We start from the raw sequence: 21,958 nt of genomic DNA, 5'->3' as shown, positions 1-21,958 counted from the left end.
AATCAATGTGCACCCAAAATACCACAGTATCTGACCTATATCCATACAGGATGAAGAACTGGTCATAATAATATACCTTTCTTTTAGAATGCTTAAAAATATGACATTGTTAACTTTTAGGAGACAATGCACTGTCCAGATAAACTTAGGTCAACTGTTAGTCAAATCAGATTATTCATCTAGGTCAATTGAAACAGTTTTTGAAAAATAATGATAAATCCTGGAAAGTGAATACTCACAGAAATCTCATCTTGTTGACAAGGTCAACTCAACTGTAATGATGTACATGTCAAAAATGGGTAGTAAAGAATTTCAACCTCTTCACTGTGGAAAAAATCGACCTTTTGACTCATTCAGCATTTAGCAGCTCATCCTGGACTCTAATAGCAAAGAACTCGGTTGTAATTCAGAGGGAATTGTAGAGTAGCCACAGAGAACCCATGAAATTATGAAGGCACTGAGAGATTGACTTGCTTAGGTTTGCTAGACAAAGACAACTGAAGTTAAATGCCAAGAAGGGAGAAGGTCTGTATAAGTTGAAGTTATAGTAACAAATGGATATAAATTAAGTCTAAGTGCAGACTACTGAGTGGAAGGAGGTAGCTAAACAATAGTAGTGGAGTCAAAATTCCTAACTATCCATCATGGAGTTTGATCACTTTGTAAAGTGGATGGAATAATACAGTTACCTACTGGGAGGAGCAACTTAATTCTATGACCCAGCAGATATGCTCTGCACCATGCTGAACATTTGTTTTTTCCATTAATGTTACAGCTTTCATGAGGAGGACAGTGTTCTTTCTGCTTTAGTAGGTCTCTTGAATATCCTTGTCCAGTATATGAAACCAAACTTTGTTACTATGTTTTATTTGTTGTGTTATCCAGAAAGCCAATACCAGGCATACTGTCTGTTGGAAGGAGCAGCCACCCCTATTTTAAAAGATTTGACACGTCTTGGTGTTCTTGCTTCTATAAGTTGGAGCTTTGACAGCATAAAATTTGATCACACAAGGTTTTTCTTAAAACAGCAAGAGAAAGTGATATGCGATCGTTTTAAAGAAGGTATGTCTTTAAAGAAGGTGTTTGATAAATTAATGATAAAACTTTCAGCAGATTATCCCATACGGTTACTGTAGTTGATTTCCTTGTTTATTTCCAAAATGATATCTCATAGCTTTTCATCATTGCATTTATTTACCTAAATATTATAATACAAGTATTCTAACTGAAATTCATTTTAAAATGTATTCTGTTCTTTTCCTTCCTAAGCACATAACTTGTATTTTTGAACTAAAATCTATGTTGACCCTAATAAACAGAACTAGCTAATTATTTCCCTCAATCTTTTTTACTACTGTCTTTTAAGTCTGCTTTTCATTCATTAGTCCTCTTACACTGCAACACTCACATCTTTTCTTTCTTAAGATAATGAACTACACAGCTTCCTGTGTGCAGTTCTCAAAAATGCATTCCTTCTTTAGACTATTAACTCCCCCCTGTTCAGTCAGGTCCTTAAGATTTATTCAAAGTGTGTATAAAATATGTATCTCATAAATCATTTGATTTACTCTGTGAGTCAAAGATGTCCTCCAAATCATAACCAAATTTAAAGATTCATGTCAGAAAAAGGTTAATTGGATGTGGATAAGGGAATATCAGAAACTTAGACATTAAATGGATCTTTACTGGAAGTCAGTGGGAACTTTTCTCATGATATATGTGATGATTTGCAGGGTAATAATAATTTCTCATAAAGAATGTGACTTTTACAGTTTAAGATTTGTTTAAAGGGTTCTATGAAATGTTCAAATTGAGGTTATCACTGATTTGAAATTGTTTATTGATTAATGGATGATCTGTCATTTTGATTTCTCGGAAAAGTTTCCAAAATATTTGGAAAATTAGTTAGATGGAGTTACAGTTGTACTGAAAATTTTAGTTATTTGACTAGTCACATGAGGAAATAGTAACATCAATACTTGGGCTTGTATGAAGGACCAAAAGATAGGGAATGTATTAGTTTCTGTGTGCATTTGAAGATTGCCTTAAAAAAATCAGCAGGGCAATGTGAATTTGGTGGCAGACCTGGGGGAACTGTTATAGCCTCCTCCAGCAGACACCACCTATGCCTACACAGCTTTCAAAAATCACAGCTTTCCTGTGTGCCACTTGCTTTGGATCAGATATCATGGGAAAGTTATGCTGTGTCATATCTATTTCAATCACCACTAGCCTTTCAAGGTTATGTCAGTTCAATTGTTTTTAATGAAAATTATGAGAGATTGAGATATTTTAAATTATTTTCATAAGTATAGTGTGATTTCTGAAGTGTTATATAGACCACACCTATGTCTTCTATTTGTAAAGGTAAAGTAGACGAGAAAGAGATCACGCTGTTCAGACACGCTGCTCTGGTGCATCTGTTGGTGACAGTTCGAGACCTTCTATTAACGTGTGGCTTGGACACAGCACTAGGTTTGTTTTAAATAGTGAACCATGATACCCAGAATCCCTATGTTCTGCATGTATTCTGCAGTCCTTTCTTCATGTCTGTAAGCTGTGCAAGATCACCATCAGTAAACCTCTACCATAGCTTCGGTGCAATTTTCAGCTCCCTTTGCTTCCTTATTTCTGTTCCATCATGAGGTGTGAATTCACAAGAGACTGGACTTTGGTGGTATGTATGCACTGCTTATGTTATTACATGGATGTGCCTAAGAAACTTTTGTATGAATTTCCACATAACATGATGTGTTTACTGGTCTCCCAGAATGACAGCTTTTCCTTGTAATTTCTGTGTAGAAACTGAGGAACGTGCAAACATGACAGATCCTTTGTTGTTTACAATCCACCTTCTGAGAAGTTGGAGTAATTTCCATTTAGAAATATTCTTAGGCTCATGAAAAATGAGGTACTTAAAAGCAGGTGCATTTAAAGCAAAATCTTAAATACTATCTAACAAGCATATAACAAAGCAGGGAGTTTGAACTTACAGTCCAATTCTTAGTACTGGACTCAGGCTGTTTTTTGTGCTTTTCTGCTATTATGCTATTTTGATTTTGAATATGAAAGTTCTTAGTAACCTAATTTTATGCCTGAAGTCATAATGTTATGCTTTTCAAGTTCCCACAGCTGTGTATTGTGAATTTTCAGAAAGATCTATCAGGGTAGATTCATAAGTGCGCTTTGAATGCCCTAAATTCAGGCTCCTTCTGTTTATCAAATGAGATAAACAGTTCAGAGTTTCTAACTTCAGTTACTCTGAATTATCCATTAACAGTGGGTTTTCCTTAAAATTGACTTAAAATGAAAACGTCAGCCATAAACTGAGCTGCTGGGAAAAGAAATAATTTCATATTTGCTTAAATACTTCTTAGCCCTAAAAAAGCAGAAGAAAATACAGAATGAATACATGGGTTCTTAAAGTTAACTTCTTAAAGTTATTTTCTGTGTTGATTGTAATCAAGAGGAGGAGGAGGGAAACAGGAGAAGTTTTTCCCCCTTTGTTGTAGCAAAAGTTGTAGCAGAAGCATTCATACATGGCTTTTCAGGATTACACAGTACCTGTCCATCCAGAGCCCAGTAACACCTGCCACAGGAAACTGCACAAGTAAAAAAGATCTTAGAAAAATCGAGACGTACTAAATAGGCCCTGTGGTTCTCAGTACTGTTGTGATCTTGTGCTGTGATGTCTGATTCATCAGATAGGTTTCTTAGATCTATTTTTTGCTTTATGCATTTTCGAATAAGCCTGGTGTTGTTCACGATTTATATGCAAAGGGCATCATTCGGGGATGAGAAGTAATTGTGATAATACAAACAGAGTGATGAAAACATGGGACAAGTAAAGCTTTAGAGAGTGGGAGTTTTTTAGTATAAACCATATAGACTAATTAAATTTAAGAACACAGTTCTGGTATCTGCAGCTATAGAAAGCTGCATTCTATACCTCTAGCTGAAATCATATAGAAGACATTATGGAATGTTTGGCAGATGTACAAAGGGCACTTATATACCCGATTAGTCGTAATAATACTCTTCCATATTGGTCAGCCATTAAATTTGCAGCATTTTTGTGCAAGGTACCACCATATTTTAAACATATGTGTAGATTTAAATAAATGCAAGCCTTGGCAAATACCTTTTGTCTCTGCAATTGCATTTTTTCTTGGTTTAGGATATTTGTCTAAAGCAAAGGATATCTATAAAAACATCTTAGAATCCTGTTTGGATAATATCTGGAGGCAGCTGAAGGTTGTACAGTACAGCAGCCAGAAAAAGCATGAAATCAGTCCCAAAATAACAGAACTTCAGCGTCAAATGTTAAATTGGATGCAAAGTTATGGAGAGGAACGCAGTGCTAAGGTTAGAAATGTAAACAATCTCTTTACACAAATGAAACTGATTAAAATATATTAACTGTTACAAAACCATCTTTCAATGAGAGTTGGTTTATGGAAGGAATCTTTAATTACCTTTCCAATTCATGGTATCTGTTAAGTAAGGATAACATAAAATTTAAGACCTCTATCAGAAGCAGTGCAGGTTTGTGTTTCACCAGATCTCCCCTTGCTGCAAGAGTGAAATAACATGCATAAAACTTTTAATATTGGATGGGCTTCGTTTTAGTGCAGGTGGTTTTGTTCCTCTAGTAAATATTTGCATTACAACACTTACTGAAAATTGCATTATAACTTTTTGTTTGACAGCTCCAATCTTCTTCTGGTTCAGAGAGCCATATCACAAGTCAGAATGGGGTACTTGTATGGTGATGTTCAGAGCAGAGACACCCTGCAGTGTATGGATATTGTTAACCACAGCCTCTGCTTGACCCCTGGTCTCACAAGGGCAGAGCAGAAGGGGACAATCACCTCCCTCACCCTGCTGGCCACGCTTCTTTTAATGCAGACAACTGCATTAAAACAATGCAACACAACTGGCTTTCTGGGCTCTAAGCCTGCACTGCTGGCTTGTGCTCAGTTTTTCATCCACCAGTACCACCAGGTACTTCTCCACAGGGCTGCCCTCATCCACTCATCTCCCCACCTGTTTTTGTCATTGGGATTGCCCCTCATGCAGGTGCAGTCCAGAGGGGTGTGCAAGAAGCTGTTGAAATGGAATTCAAAGTGGAAATGAAACAACCAAAACAAAATGTCATTGATTGTCTCGATGCCTGTCCTTCAGTATTCCCTCTAAGCTGATTTCAGCATCATTTTGTTGTTCATAACAGTAACACATTTGGCTTTCTGGTAGTAGGATTATGCTGTACTAGGAGATGTTTCACAACTTTCTCATCTGAGTGTGAGCTCAGTGACAATTTTGACTTTCTTCTGAACTCCACTGGATGTGATTTTTAAATATAACTCTCCTGAGTGTTGACTTGCTTGCTTGACTTTAACTTGAGATTGTGCATATGTACCTGTGAAATTCAAGAGTTTGTGTGATTTTATTCACAATTATATGATTATGCATTATTCACTGACATTCAGTGTCAATCAAACAGAATAGGAGAAGGAGTATTCCAGCTTTAATGAGAAATTAAAGCTCTATTATATAACCCATTTCCTACTCTGTCACATGACATCAGCATCAGTTAATACGATGTGAAATACAATACTCTGGTTATTCTTTTATTCAACAAAATTATTATTGATACAGGATTATAATACAGAATTTTCTTTGTAAGCAAGGAGTGCCTAACAAAATAGAAGAAACAAATTTGAAATGAGCTTCTGATCTTTTTCTTTCATTTTGTTTCTTGACTATATAGGATATCAGTAACAATGTCATCTAGCTCACTGCAAGATACAATGTTATTGGGTGGTGTGGGGAAAAAAAAAAACAAAACAAAACAAAGAAAAATAGGTCATCATTTTAAAATGTAGTTTTAAAACTGCAAAACTGCTTCAAAACGAGCCAGTGTGTTGTCAGGTGACTGATCCATGCACCAACATGTGGAAACTAATGTTTCCTTTAAGCTTGTCAGGCAGACTGATATCTCTTCTGATAAGATCTATCACAGTGTCAACATTTACATGTGTAATTACCTTGTGCCTTTAGGTCTTACAGTCAGATGTGTCTTCTTAAAAGTCTTACCTTGTGTATACCATGAAAAGTGCCTATGAAAGTTCCATCGTTCAGAGATGATGCTACCTCAAGCTCAAAGTCTCTTATGGGTGTAGATATTCTTATTTAAATACTTTGATTGTGTAACGCAAGTTCAGTCTGTATCATTTGAAATAGTGGACAAAGTAAAACACCTTCTCCAGTAGTGATTTCTTTTTTTTTTTAAATATGTCAGTTTGGTAGATTGTAATCCTTACCAGCGTTTCCATCCTCACCAGTATTTAATGAGTCTCAAACATAAGGTATCTTTGGCAGGAAGACTTCAATACACTCCATTTTCAGTCTGAAAAATCTTTCTAACTAGTTCAGCAGTACATCCTGTGCCTCCCAGTACATCACCACCTTGCAGGCTGAATTCTAAATATCTTTAGTTTAAGTCCATAAGATGTGACAGTATGTAATCCTCTAATGTGACAGTAATAATCTGTCTAGTGCAGCAGTAATATTGTGGCATAATGTCTTTAGATAATATCTGTAAATAGCATTTTTACTTTGAATTACAAGTTCATGGTTGAGATTTCTACTAGGGGAGCTTTGTTCATAAAACTTAATTATGGTACTGATGTCTTCTGTAGTATAATTTCTCCAGCCTTTGTAATAATACGCATGTACGCTTGTCATTCTGGAAAGTCCTGAGGTTTCCATTCATGTCACCTGCCTAGTCAGTCTCATGGGTTTTGTGCAAAGGAGAAAGGAAGATGTATGTAGGTAGAAAGCACATTTTTACAGTACCAGAACTACTTTTATTTGTCCTCTTCCAGATACTAATCATAACAAGAATGGACTCTGAGAGAGAAAAAGCTGCTCTTGTTCACACTTTATCTACAGTAGAAGGTAAATACTTATCATAATCTATTTTTGAAAGAAAAAAAAAAAAGAGGGCTGTTGATCTGTGCTTAATTATTTTTCTTTTTGTGTGCCTTTTTTTTTCAGGTGTCTCTCCTTTTTTCTCCTCATCAGGGACCTTTCTATATACTTTTCTTGCTGTTTTCTGTTCCCAAACTCTTCTGAAAACCTTTTTTTATTTCTTGTCATTGTATTTTCCCCCAATTAAGAGTTTTCTTATGTTGTTTTATGTTGCCAGAGAATGAGAGCTCATCTGTCAAGTCAAAGATTTGTTTAACAGAACACAAAGGAGATGTGGGCACCCCATTGCCTAATTATAATTGTGTCAATTGTCTCAGTCAAATTATCTCTCTGTTTTTATCCGATCCAGGGTCAGAAGTTTTCCTCCTGGCATGTGTCTTAAAAGTAGTTTAAGGACAATTTAGAAGTCTTAGCTAAGCTCCCTAATGTAAAACTTTAAATGAGTATTTAGGTAATTTCCTTTCATCAGCTTTTTGCTGCCTTGTTTGTTAATTTGCTAAATATATGGGCATAAGCTGTAGCAAACTATTACAGTCAAGAAAAAAATATTTGTTTTCTATGTCCAAGCCCCCCTGATAAAAGTAGCACTGTCATTGTTTTACCCATGAGTAATTTTTGTACAAGCTCATCTTTTGTACAACATCAGAGATTCAGCTGGTAAAACAAACCTGTTTCAGGAAGACTGTTATTTGAGCCTGTATTATGTTTCGGGCATGCTGCTGATTCCTTTCATACTGCTTTTTAAAACTCACTTTTTGTAATTGCTTCTTGCTTGAACCATATCAACAGTGTTATGTATTGTATTGTTCTTTCGCCTTTCAAAATAAAGTTAAGTTTCCTGTGCTCTTAAAAGAAGAAAGCCTATCTCTTACAATGTTTTGAAAGGGAGGAGGCATGTTCACGATGCTTTCACTAATTATAATGATATTTAATGGAAAGTATTTGATTTGTTTTAATGTGTTAAAGCTTGGTTGCAAACACAAGTCAATCCAACTAAGTAAACTTTTCAAGAGAGGCATTTGTGTTACACAAATACCCATTTTTAGCTACATCTTCCAGATATACTTGTGAGATTTGAAGCATACAGAACGCATAAAGGAATTTAAAAGCTAAATGGACTAAAAATATTGCCTTTTGTACTAGCTTTTTATTTTTCATTTGAAAGTAATCATAAATAATACTTCAGTTATGAGACAGAATCTAGTTCACATTACTTCTGCCTTCAGTTCAGAAATGGAAGTCTCCAAATCATTATATTTACTACTGCAATACAAACTGAAATTATGTAGGACTTAATGAAGACAGACAATGTAATACAAAAATGTTAATAGCCTGTGTTGTTCCACTTTACTGCTTACTGCTGTGCATACCAGCAGAAGCTCATTTATTTGATTAAGGCTTTAACTCTTTCTGTGCAGGTTTAAAAGCTATCGATTTGAATTATGAGAAAAAAGGAACCTTCCTCAGTTGCAAAGATGTTGTAAGCAAGTAAGTTAAATTCTGGATGTTTAAGAACGTAGCCTGAACTCCCTACTCAGGACTAGCTTTAGTGAAACCTTTGTTCATTTTTATGGAAGTATCCTGACAGGGTAAAAATTTCAGAATATGGATCTACAGTTTCATTCTGAGAGAAGTTTGCCAAAACTCTAGTAAAATGCTTAGTTTTAAGATTCAGAGCAATTTCCCCTGCAGTTGCTAATAAGTGTTTTAGAAAAACTCTCCAGTGGGTGTAAAAAAAAAAAAAAAGCATAATGTTAAATTTGACAAATTATGATGTTGGAAAATATAAATAATTTAAGCAAATAATTGGAGGGGGGGGTGTAGCTTTTAATTTTAAAATGAATTTTTAAAGAATTATGGTTTTTAAATTTAGGAAGGGTAAGATCTTTTTGTAAATGATTTTAAACAACTAAAATTCTTCAAAGTAAAAAAAAATGTTCATTTTGTTCCGAGTGTAGTTCTACCTGAGCAAATTTTTTATATTTGTTGTTGTTGTGTTTTCTTAAGCCTCAGTAGATATTCCTGTGTTATTGTACAAAATGAGCAAATTGGAGCTGACTTTCCTTGGACTCACTTCTCATTAGTGATAGAATACGACTATTCTGAAAATTCTTGTTGGAAAAATCGGTGTGAAAATCTAAATGTTACTTACGTGACTTTTAAAACCACCCTCCCTGAAACAAGACAAATGGGTAAGCACTCTCTGGACTTCTAATAAACAATTAGGCTGGCATATTAAAGGAAAGCATTTTCAGTTCTCTGAAATACTGCATGCAGGTGTTTGTGGAAGAGAATGAGTCATAAGCTATGGAGGGTAAAGCTAAGCAAATAGTGCTGGTTTATCTGTACAGAAAGTTAGGAAAGTGTTTGTCTTAGGATGTGAGCTTAGTTTTGATCAGGATGTGGTAGTAAATGTTGATCTCTTATAAAAGACTACTGCCAAGTTTACAAGTTGTTTACTGTTGATACAAGCTGTATCCACCCTTCCTCATCCTAAGGGAATGTTGATCTAAAAGAATATAAGCTACAGCTTAGTTTGAAAGGGATTCAGGAGAGTTTAATTTTGGAGTAAGAAGAGAAAGCACATAATGGAAGTATTTTAATGGGGACGAATGAAAGCAGCATTTATAAAAGATACATGCATTTAAATACGTGAAATGTATAAAAACGTGAAACATGTTTTCTTTTTAGTTATGAAACTATTATGTATGTACACTGTTTCAGGGAATCACGGTGGTTCCTTTCTTCTGGAGGTACAGATTCCCTATGTGTTTCTCACAACTGAAGGTCTTCTTAATATGCCTGATTTTCTTCAGCTTTTGGAATCCAAGTGAGTGAAAATGACCTATTTACTAATGACTAATTACTTTCAGTTTTCCAGGATATATATGATCTACATAGCTATAAAGGATATGCTGCTGCAATTAGTGAATGAGCACTGCAAGAGACAAAAAGATAATTTCTCTACCGAAGCCCATGCTTTAATTCTATATATTCACATGGATGTCAACCAGAGCAAAATTGGCTGATTGGTTAATTTTAATGATGAGCTGGAATTTTTGATTAAAACAACCTTTTAAGTTGACTACTTTTCCCTGAAAGTCACATTGTTATCACAAAACATTTTTTGCTTCACTCTTTCTTTGTGCTTTGAAGACTTTGTATTTAATTCTTTGTATAAACTGCTTTGTGATTTGGGGGGGGGGGGAGTGTTGTTAAGTACCAGAGCTGTGGAAAAAAGTAAAAATTTCATTTTATGATGCATCACAGTTTTTGGAACAAGCTGAATTTTAAAAAGTATTTGTAAAAACTAAATCTTAGTAGTCACTAAATCTTGAGTAACTTCAGCCTGTACAAAAATATGCAAGTTTGTAAATCATTATGCATGTGGATTATTTTTTTGGACAACATCTTCTTGCATTTTGCTTTTTCTCATAATAAGTATCTATTAAAAGTATCTTCTATCACAAGGGGAGAAAAGGGGGAGAAGAAAGAAATAGGAGACACAGCAGTGTCAACTCTTAAACCAAGTGCCAGAGATATGTATAGTTGATTTCACCATGCTGCCGAAGAGACTTGCCAGTTTGGATCCTAGAGTCAGCTGTGAAGGCATTTTAGAGCTGTAACTGCAGCTTAGCAGGCAAAGAATAATAAAAAGAAATTTTTGATGTTTAAAATTTGAATATTCAATTTGACATCTGCTTTTTGACATACACTGACCTGTTCAGATCCACTGTTCAGCCTGACCATAAGCTAAATAATAGGAGCTGCTTTTCAGTATTTTCCCACTAGATCTTAGCACCAAGGAAATAAATAGATAAATGAATTGAAACAACAGAGCTCATAGCTCTTTGTCTGAGATGCTTACAGGTCACTCTTTTTGTTGTTGTTCAAGACTGAATACACAGTCCATACAAGTCTCTAGGAGACTTACTGCTGGCAGATTCAGGTTTAGGTCCCTTGTATTTCCCAGGGATGAGACCAAGTAGTGTGACTGTTGTTTGTCCTCAACTTCTCCCTTAGTCAGCCAAGACTCTTCTAAAGCTCTAAGCATGTGATGCTAATTCAATGAGTCTTCCCTAGCACAGCTGATGAAGGGATGCTTTGCTGCTGGCAGTTTGCTTTCACTTAGAAAAAAAATAGGATAATTCAAATGGCAGTCAGGGGTCTTTCACTCAACTTGCTTTCCCTGTGCTGCACAATTGTGGAAGAAAGAAAGGAAAAGCACTATACACTTAATTACTCCAAAAGAAGATCAGGAGATTTTAATTGTTATTCCAGAAACTTCAATGTAAGTATATTTGCTTGTTTTTTTATCTTAATTTCTGTATTAATAGTTTTTGACAAGTTCAAGGTCTTTTTAGCAAGGTCATATTCCAAGCAGTTAAAAATGCAATTGAATTAATCTAGTAGTATTTCAATATGTCACTGCTACATTGATGTTTATTCTTTGAATGTGCCTCAAAGTTAACTTGAGCATATTTAAAAGGTCATGGTACGTTAAAAAAAAAAAAAAAAAAAAAATGCACTTATAAAAATTATATGAAGAAATTTGTTATTCGTTTCCTTTAAGAAAATCTCATTATTTTACTTAACCGAGGTTTAAGATCAGATTTTGACTTGTTCAGTTACAGCATTACCTTTGTTGAAAGAAGCTGCAGTCACTCCTTGAGGCTATTTGGAGACACAGATCGATATGTTGTGTTGACAATAGATGAACGCACTGCTATCTTTTTGCAGGTACAAAAGGAAACTAGTATGTCCAAATTCTTTAATGTCTTATATTGCTTCGAGGCTGTGTCTGCACTGTTCTCAAATATCTTTTGTTCCTCTTAATCATATCAAATTCATGCATTGTCTCATGACACAAGTTATTTCCAAATAGATTAGCTCCAAAATTCTGTGTGCACCAGTCTGACTGGTTTAAAATGTTCCCATCTGTACCCACTTTTTTTCTTTATTTTTTTTTTCCACAGAAGTGTCACATTACACCTCCGATTGGATTGTACTAGATATGGTTAAAAGATGCATAGATCATAGTAAGCTTGTATACAGGAATATTGTAATAACCAATTAAATATATGTATGTGACTTTATCCTCCTACCATGTTGCATGTAAATTTCTCCCATTTCCAACAGTTACCTGAATTAGTCTAAAGAATAATTTGCTCCACATTTTATAAAAAGTAATAGTTTAGATGACAGCATAGTACATCAATCCTATTACATACAAAGACAGGTGACTTTACAGGTAGAAGAACTGTTAGTGATAAAGAATAAAATAATCAAATAGAACTGCAGATAGATATCTGCAAATACAGATAGATGTTCCTACATGCTACTACTGCAAATGCTTCTGTAACTAGCAATGCTTTACTATATAAATTAAGTGCAGGTATAATATGATTGATATAGGTCACGCAAATATCTCAGTTTATGACAGTATTTTGCAAGTTTTGTATTTACAGCTTTGTTAAAACTCCCAAAAATCTTAGAACACCCTAAAAAATCAGTAGTAGTGTCTCCTTTTTACAGGAGGGAAAAAAAGCATGAAGCAGTGAATCAGTTTTTCAAAGGTCACACAAAATAAAATTTGGGAATATAACCTTTTTTTTTTTTTTTTTGACTGACAGATAGGTCATTGATACTTCTATTATTTACTTGTAACAATGTTTGATTTCACTTCTGCATAATACAGCAGTGCATACTAAAAGCTTATGACAGCCATGGTAGTATGTTTGTTTATGTTTTACTTTTTATGTTAATTTTATGGTAGAATATGGATGAATTAAATTACGAGAAATCCTGTGACAATATAATATTGAAGCTGACAGCATTATCACTCCAATATACGTGCTGCTGGGTTGTTTTCTATTCCAGAGAAAGGCTGAGTTTAGAGTAAGTTAATACATTATTTTGTTATCTTGGTATTTTTAAAAGAAAGTTATCACTAAAGAAAGGTGAATACTAGAACAAGCTAGCAATCTTTGTTTTTGAATTAATCTGTGGGGCCACCCTTCTCTTGGAAGAATCTGAATATTGTGAGTTTGTATTTCTAATGTGCTTTAGACATACTGCTTTGTTACAGTGTTGTCATGCCCTCTGCTAAAAAAATTCAATGGAGGCCCTAAAAAAAGTCAGCAAAGATGGTTCTTCATATGTTAAGTTGTTTTTAGTCCTACACAAGAGGTAAAGAAATTGAAGAAACGTTTGTAATAAGAGATTTTGATGCAGGTAATGTTAACGTGAATGTTAACATTTAAAATCAATAGGTCCAAAAATTTCACAGGATTAAGGATATTTAACTACTGGAACTATTCTTTTTAAGTGTTTGAAGTAAATTAATACCTACAAATACACGTTTATGAATTACTTCTGCCTTGGCATCCCTGTACAACAGGGAGACATTCTTCAGGTGTACTTCCAATCCATCAGTAGGTTTTTTGCTCTGGAAGCGCTACTTTTGTAGATATAGTTCATAAGCAGTCCTTTGTTAACTATTGTGAGACTTTTTCTTTGACCAAGTGGTAAATTTTCCTTGCATCACCTTTCCCCTCTGTATGATTTTTCTCCGGTGACTGACCCTGGTTCAATTCTTTGCTTCAGGCCAGGCTTTCTTTCCTGTAAGCTGACTCCATTTTCTTCCTTACAATGCATCCTTCAGCACTCAGTCACTTAATGTGTCCTAATTATCTTTTCACAGATAATAATGTTGAGGGAACTGTACCCTGAGTTCCAGGAAATGAGGCATTTATTAACACAGCGAACAAATATTTTGCAGCTATTACATGTGCATATTAAATATTATTGGCCCAATGAACTGTTTTTACAGGTACAGTCTCAGGGGAGATACTCTGCTTAACCTGGTAATTATTTATGCCACGCTGATTGAATTAACACAAAAGTCAGAAGACTTTGAAGTGAAGGTAATTTTTTTGGTATTTTAATTTTCACTGTGTGATATTTCCAAAGTGTTTAGCAAAGTATGCATTCTACATCAAAAGCATGAAATAATTCAATATTAGAGAAAATAATATAGAGGACTTTAATTCAGTACTCCTGAAGGGAGAAAAAAAACTCTGGTTGACTCCAGTACAAGCTGCATTGGATTCAGATGGAATCTGGATAGTACTTTTACTACTAGGAGTGAAGAAGTAAAGTAGTAAGTTGAGTTTTATAAATATTGAGAATGTGTATTAGTTCTGTCTATGCCTTAATTTGAAGTTTCAGATTAACATTGTTAATAATGTAGTAGAAAAGAAAGCTTTCATTTATGCTGCTATGTCAGCTTGCTTGCCTCTTTTTTTTATTATGTGACAATATCAATTACCTTTTTTTTCTTTATGGTTCAATAAGTGCAGTATCTGGAATAATTCACATTTAAAAATAAGGGGGCAAAAGTTTCATGTCATACCAAGTTGTTGTCTGTAACCTGATTCTTTTGCATGCGGTAACATCTTATTTGATAAATTTTTAGAATGTTTTTGCACATGTTTGTTTCAAAATTATCTGGTTAAATGAAAGTTCAAGGCAAGACACAGCTTCTTTCAATCCATGGACAGTAATAGACAGTTCATTTGAAAATTATGTACACCTTCAAAAGGTTATATAACCCTATCTTCTTAAACTATTTTAAGCATCTCAAACTTACCTGTTTTATTAGAAACTCGTACCCATAAATGTAATAACATATAATTAATAAGAGACCTACAGAAGCAACTAAATCTCACTTACATAGGATTTGTAAGTGTAGTTTGGAACCAGGTTTGTGGTCAGAGTTTGAACTTCCACCTCTGATGAGCATGGATCAGGTTTTGTTACTCCACGTTACCAGGTATTGTGCTTAGGGTCACCTTTCATCTTTCCCATTTGCTAACTATTGTAATCAATTAAGACATTTGGAATTTCTTCGCAGAAGTTTTAACCATAATAACCAAAATATTATGTATCACTTCTAGGTATTTCTTACGCCAGGGATTGAAGAGGCAGCATTGTTAATTCGTCAGATTGCTGACATCGTTTTAATGGCATCTAGTATCAGTCCTTCTGAGTGGTTGGATAAATCCTGGCTTTCTGTTTTGCCTTCTGAGGTTTGCTTATCTTCCTGATAAATTACACTGTTTTCTTCCTGTTTCTCAGACTCATTTCTAGGTGGGATGTTTGTGCTGTTTTGTTAAAATATATTATTAAAATAAGCATTTTATGTTATATATGTATATGTATTGTAGATAGATGGATAGACGCACACTATATATTTATGTGTGTAATGCTTCAGCCATCCTTGTCAGCACAACTATGGGGAAACTTGGACTTTCCCTGTGCCTTCGTAATTAATCATTGGAGATGTTTATCCTCTATATCTGTATATTAATGTGTAAAGCTCTACAGTTCTAGGCACTAAATTTGAAAAACTATCCAAACTGTGAAAAACGATGTGGCTCGCTTGGACAGGAAACCAAATTCATCAATGCTGTCCCTTACTGACATCAATGAAGTTGCTTCAGACTTGCTTTAGCACAAGATAGTAGAAATGTGCTTAATTTAGTGTGCAGTAGTTGATTTATATATTTATACAGTAAATGCTGGACCATGTCCATTGATCACATTTAAATATTGATGTTCTTTAACATGTATATTAAGGTTTTCAAATTAAATATATGGATTTAGTCATTTTAAATGGAAGCTTTGAACTCAAGATACATTTTAGCCTTTGAAACATCCGGAAGCATTTTGAATCAGATATTGACATGGCCTTTCAAGTGTTTAATAAAAAAAAAAAAAAAAAAAAGAGAGAGAGGAGTCATTGATTATATTTCATCTCTCTTAAAGGCATTAGATTCTGACCTGTTGAGCACAGAGCTTTACAAATGTCAGAAATTGGAAGCTGACATTCTTAAAATGTTACAGCTTTCAACTCACTGCCCTGTGTATCACATTCAACCTCCACCTAGTAATTCCAGCTTTTGGCACCTGCCTCATTGCTGTTTATAAATGTATCTTTTGTAGAAAAAAATATCTTCGTCACTTTATTTTGACCCAAGTAATAGTCTTCAAAACAGAATAAAGAGTAAATCTGATAATGTGTTTTGAAATGTAGTTTACATGATTCGCTGCTTTCATCTTAATTACAGAAACAATTTTGACTGTTCTTCCTTTTTATTAAACTCTGGTGCAAAAATAATTCTCTTACAAGAACTATACACTGTTATATCTATAGAAAAATAATAAAAATTACACAGTAGGTATGAAACACCTATCTAAAATTGCACTGATTCAGAGCTCTAATTCTATGATACACCATATGACCTTTTCATAGGGATGCTATTCTGTAAAGACAGGAAAAAAAAAAAGTTTATCAGATATTAATCTGACAAAATTATTTCCATTTTCAGATGGAGAAATGCCTGCTTGCTTTTCCATGTATCAACCCTCTGGTTGCTCAGTTTATGTTAAAGAAGGGATCTTCTTTGAGTAGGCTGTTTCTTGCGAGTTTTGTTCAACTTCAGGAGCTCCTGCCTGAGGTTCCAAAAAAAGTTTTAAAGGTAAGTCAAAATTAATTTATGTATTAGCTCAGTCTGTTTTCACTGTTATAATACTTTTTTTTTTTTTTTTTAATCTGAAGTAACATGCTTAATTTGCTGGTTTTGTTTAAGAGTTAATGAAATAACATTTTATTGCTCTCACAACTTTACTGTATCATTCATATCTAAATTGTCACATCTGCAAATTCTCAGCAGATTTTGTTGAGTTATGTTCATGTGAAGATTATTAAAACTGGAAAAAATCCTTAACTGAAAAAGTACTCTGGAAAATAAAGTGGGGAAAAAAATTAATCCACTTTCTTTCTAAGTGTCCTCATTTCAAGTATCCCATGAGCATAAAAGCCTATATGTTTCCCTAAAATAAGAAATGTTTTCCAATTAAGTGTTTTCAGGACAGTTTTCCTTCCTTCCTCCCTTCCTCAGTTGGAATTGTTTATTCCTACTGTTTCAGCTGGGCCAAGTCTAGAAGAATTATAGAATGGCTATAGTCAGCTAATTAGATTAGAAATGCACGGCTTTTATCGGTCAAGAAAAAGGGAGGACAGGCTTCCTTCCTGAATCAGGAGCATTCAATTAAGGTGAAAGAGCAAGAGAACAGATACTTGGGCACTGAATATCAACTTATGCATGTTATAGTAATAACAGTGTATGTGCAAAGCAGTGTTTACTGACTGAAAAACTTCTTGTCAGTTTAATTTTGTCCATGATGTATGATATGCAGCCATCTATCGCAGACAATACCTCTTGCAGTCCTGGACTGATGAAAGAGGGTACAGTACACTAAGATATTGATTTTCATGTGTTTCAATTGACATGCTGTTTATTACTTAGTCTGTTTATAGATTTAAGATTGGTGGCTCATTGTTTGCCTTAAGTGCCTCTCTTTCTGTACTCAAGTCTTTTTTCTTTCTTTCCAGTAAACAATAAATTATACATAAACCTTAGAATCCCAACAACAGATTTGTGTATGTTTTTTTTTTCCATATTTGACAGTGTGGACATGCACTGTAAACACTACTTGAATATTTTTGTTTGTTTGTTTCAGCATTTTAGTGACATGACATCTTTGTACACCCTAAATGCTGCTGCTCCACTAAAAACAGCAGTGAAAGGTGCATCACCACCAGAAAACTGCGATAACATTAACAGACTCTATCAAGATTGTAAGCAAAATTATCAGTCTTTAGAGCTGCTGGCTAAGGCACAAACTAGCACAGGTAATATCTGGAATTCCTACCAAAATATATCATACTTGAAACCAAGTGAAAGTCTAGGTATATTGAAACATTTATGTTCTAACCACTGAATGGTCAGTTGTTCTAGGAAGACAGGCTTTATTTTAATGCTCAATGGATTCATATTTTTCTGAAAAATTTAGAGAGGTAAGCTAACTTTTCGCTTCTCTCCACCAGGACCACCTCATGTGAATTCTGAAGCCATAGTTCCTCCACCGAATCATAATCAGGGTCTTGTTGACTCTGACCTTTCAAGCTATATGCAAAAGAAACCATGTTCTTCAGAAGTAGTTACAGTGAGAAAACAGAACTCCTTTGTTGTGCCGAAGGACTCTGAAGGTTTTACTCATCCTGGTGCTATGAATTCTTTTTATGTTCAAAGACAGCCTTGCAGGATTAACTGCAGCTCTGATCATTCCTCAAAAAATTCTGAAAAAGAGGATTTCTTTGCAACTTTCATTGACTGTGCACCTCACAAGAGCTCTAAGGGCTTTCTAGAAGAATTTAGAGGAACGACATTTAAGAGCCCAGAAATTGTGATTGATGAGGCCCCACGGAATTGCTTTTCATCCACCTGCATATATGATGCATTTGCACCTAATTCTTTTCCCCGTGATTCCCTTGCTGATCCAGATGCGCCTCAAAGTCTGCATTTTCCTCACCTAGCTAGAGAATCTTCAGGAAAGAGAAAGCAAAGTCCACCATACTTATGGACAAAAGGAAAAACATTAACAGGTATGTACAAAGCAAGCAGAATGTAGTGAAATTCTATTTGTAACTTGACTAGAAACAGGAGTATCAGTAAAACTAGAGATCATATTTTCTTTAAATGGTTATTATATTCAATCTAGCATTCATGTGTTTCCTTTAAAAAAAAAAAAAAATTGCACATATATTTTTGAGTAATAAAACATTTCTAAACATCTCTGGTAAGTTTTGAGCATTAAGAAATAAAAAGATAGAATCATAGACTGGTTTGGGTTGGAAGGGACCTTAAAGCCCACCTAATTCCAGCCCTCCCCTGCCATGGGCAGGGACCCCTCCCACCAGCCCAGGTTGCCCAAGGCCCCATCCAGCCTGGCCTTGAGCAGCCCCAGGGATGGGGCATCCACGGCTTCTCTGGGCAGCCTGTGCCAGGGCCTCACCACCCTCTGGGTGAAGAGCTTCCCTATATCTTATCTAAATCTGCCCTCTTTCTGTTTAAAACCACTACCCCTTTTCTTATCTTTACATGCCCTTGTAAGAAGTCTCTCTCTATCTTTTCTGTAAGCCCCCTGATAAAACTGAGAGGCCTCAGTAAGGTCTAGGGAGCTAGAGTCCTCTCTTCTTCAGCTGAAGCAACCCCAGTTCTCTCCACCTTTCTTCAAAGGAGAGGTGCTCCAGCCCTCTGATCATCCTCGTGGCCCTCTTCTGGACCAGCTCTAACAGATCCTCATCTTTCTTGAGCTGGGTGCCCCAGAGCTGGATGCGAAGCTCCACGTGGGCTCTCACAAAGGTGGAGCAGAGGGGGGGGACAATCACCTCTTGCCTTGCTGCCCACACTTCTTTTGACGCCACTCAGGAGTCAATTGACTTTCTGGGCTGCAAGTTCATGTATATAATTGTATCGCTGCCACTAAGTTTGCTTGGTAAAATACTGGAAATTGCAATTCTACAGTTCTGTAAGCTTCAGACTCTTCTGTCTTTGACAGTGAAATCTGCATAATAACCTTACTATAATCATTTTTAAAGATATGTTTACAAAAGAATCGTTCCTATAGTTTTGGACAAAAGGGAAAAAAAAAAAGACTACATAGTATTTTCTCTAAAGGACAAAATTTGGTTTAGACCTTCAGATACTGCTAATGGCTGTCTTTTGCTTTTGGCTTTACTGGAGTACAGATTTCACTCTGGCACTCTTCTAAGCTTGTTGCATACGATTACCTTATTCTTGGAATTGTTTTCACAGCTAATGTCTCCAGGGCTATACCCTCTATCTTGCAATCTTTACCAAGCATATTTCTTCAGATAGTTTAGTGTGTACTTCTAAACTTTGTTTACCCTGAAGGTGTGTACACTCCTTACGTGCAAAATTCAGTTGGTGTTTTGTTTTGTTTTGTTTTCTTTTGTTTGGGGGGGGACGGGGGCATGGGGTTCCTTTTTCTTTTCTTATCTTTGGCTTACTTTCTCAAATATAGTTAGCCTGGAGTATTTTTGATAAGGCATAGTATGTATCTGTGGGGCTTTAAAAGTAAGTAACCATCATTAGTCCGTATCATGCCGTGTTTGTTATATATATACATACCCATATATAAATAAGTTCTTTTTAAAATTCTGCTGCTTCTTTAAAGGTGAGATGCTAAATGCCTCAGAAATATAAAGTTAAGTTTCTTAAAGTGTCTAAACCCCAGTGCAGGTAATTTAATCTATGTTTTCTCTGTTGCTACCTCAAGTTAAACTTCTCAGTGGTAGAGCAGTATCAGTGCAGTACTAAACACTTTTCGCTGGTTAGATTAGATCATTCATGAAAGCATAAGTAACTAATCGGTACCACTGTGTTTCATGGCTGCCTACAGCATTTCTGGTAGTAAGCAGAGGAAAAGTTAATTGGGTATGGTGAACTGGTTTTAATTTTCAGCCTTTGAAAATTAAATGCTCATAGAGAAATTGTGAACAGACTTTTTGCCTCTCTCTTGGGATGAAAACTGTGACCTGAAGTGTTGCTAGATAGTAAGTAATCTGTGTATGGCACTCATAACTGCAAATTCTAATTACAATAGTTTCAGCAGAGATCAGAACAGATTCTTCTGGTACCATGTTACAGTATTTTGAAAACACTGGGTTCTCTGGCTGATCCATTTTCTGTAACACTCCCACCTGATAGAGCAAATACATACTTAATGCTAAATCAAATCAAAAAGGGTAAATGGTTTTTCGTTAGCTTTTGGGAGTAGTGTTTTACTTTATTATTCATTAACCAAGGGAAATATAGGTATGCTAATTAGCTGCACATGGTGATGCAAAAAAAAAAAAAAACCAACACCTAAATACAATGAAAGCTTTCTGAAATCCAAAATTTAAGAAATGTTTGCCGAGTCAAATTAAGAAAGATACATTGGGAATTGTCATGTATTTCTGTAGTCTTCAGATAAAATGTTTATTAAATCACAAACAATACGAGTATGCTAAACCAGTATTTCCACAAAAGTGAATGAAATTCATTGATCAGTGTTAAAGTTTTCTTGCAATATTTTTTGCAAAGGCTAAATAGAATTTTCTTCCATGAAATTATTTTGAATAAGTAACTTTATAAATATCTTATTATAAAAAAATATTTGAATCTTAAGAATATAAGAAGCTTTCTTTAACTTAGAAACAGGAACAATTTCTATCTCTGGTTAAAAAGAATTAACTTTTACTATTACTGGATAGGACTGGGTGTCATATTAATGAAATAGAAGTAAGTATGAAAATCTGTACTGAAATATTGTGGTTAAGCATAGTACAGGTTGATTCTGTATAAGTGGTCCTGTGTTACTATGGCAGGATAATATGCATTAAATTGCTCAGTAATAGTAAGCAGTAGTAAATATTAGTCCATACGTATTTAATTTGATATTTTTTTTCTTACAAAAAAAGTCTGTTACTGCTTCTGAAAAAAACAGTTAAGTATGCATAACTGTTGTATTCATAGCTTCTCATACATGTAATTTCTTTCCACTTTACCAGATTCAGGATTTGAAGAAGTACCAGGGATCAAGAAAAGGAGACTGATGTATGAAAGAGTCCCTGGAAGAAGTGATGGACAAACACGTCTTAAATTCTTTTGAATGGAGTGGGGAATTGTTCACTACACCTGGTTTTTCAAATCTGTAAACTCTGAAGAGAAATAGATTAAATTCATTTTGTTGTTGTCATTGTCATTTTGAGAGAGAAATTAGGGTTTAGGAATCTTTACTAATTAAGGATTTTTTTTTCTATGTTTTTTTTTTAAGTCTTACTAGACAAATTAGCTCCCTGAACGTGGAGAATTACTGCTTCTCTGCTTGTTTATATAAATCATATAAAGGTACTTTAACGTTATTTATACAAAAATAAAGACTGGAAACAAACAGATGATGAAAAACATCGAATTTTCAAGGGACTTACGTTTGTTTCCTGAACATGTAGGCTTCCACACTTACAGCTGGACTAGACTTGCCAGAATCT

General features: G+C 34.9%; 1 protein-coding gene across 1 annotated transcript in view; it reads left to right on the top strand.

The window, feature by feature from the left end:
• SHOC1 (shortage in chiasmata 1) overlaps positions 1 to 21,579 on the top strand; it is a gene marked incomplete at both ends in the record, with an annotated part of 51,514 nt that extends 29,935 nt beyond the window's left edge. The window contains 15 exons of the mRNA XM_084305594.1: positions 886 to 1,062; positions 2,368 to 2,475; positions 4,178 to 4,365; positions 6,888 to 6,960; positions 8,412 to 8,481; positions 9,007 to 9,185; positions 9,718 to 9,823; positions 11,622 to 11,733; positions 12,770 to 12,891; positions 13,826 to 13,919; positions 14,952 to 15,083; positions 16,386 to 16,535; positions 17,581 to 17,752; positions 17,948 to 18,505; positions 21,479 to 21,579. Coding sequence (XP_084161720.1) covers positions 886 to 1,062; positions 2,368 to 2,475; positions 4,178 to 4,365; positions 6,888 to 6,960; positions 8,412 to 8,481; positions 9,007 to 9,185; positions 9,718 to 9,823; positions 11,622 to 11,733; positions 12,770 to 12,891; positions 13,826 to 13,919; positions 14,952 to 15,083; positions 16,386 to 16,535; positions 17,581 to 17,752; positions 17,948 to 18,505; positions 21,479 to 21,579 — 2,342 coding nt within the window. The remainder of the gene's footprint in view (positions 1 to 885; positions 1,063 to 2,367; positions 2,476 to 4,177; positions 4,366 to 6,887; positions 6,961 to 8,411; positions 8,482 to 9,006; positions 9,186 to 9,717; positions 9,824 to 11,621; positions 11,734 to 12,769; positions 12,892 to 13,825; positions 13,920 to 14,951; positions 15,084 to 16,385; positions 16,536 to 17,580; positions 17,753 to 17,947; positions 18,506 to 21,478) is intronic.
• Positions 21,580 to 21,958: the final 379 nt, after the last annotated feature.

Source organism: Netta rufina (genome assembly GCF_964035555.1).
Source record: "Netta rufina genome assembly, chromosome: Z".
Taxonomy (NCBI): Eukaryota; Metazoa; Chordata; class Aves; order Anseriformes; family Anatidae; genus Netta; species Netta rufina.
This window is presented reverse-complemented; position numbering and strand designations above follow the sequence as displayed.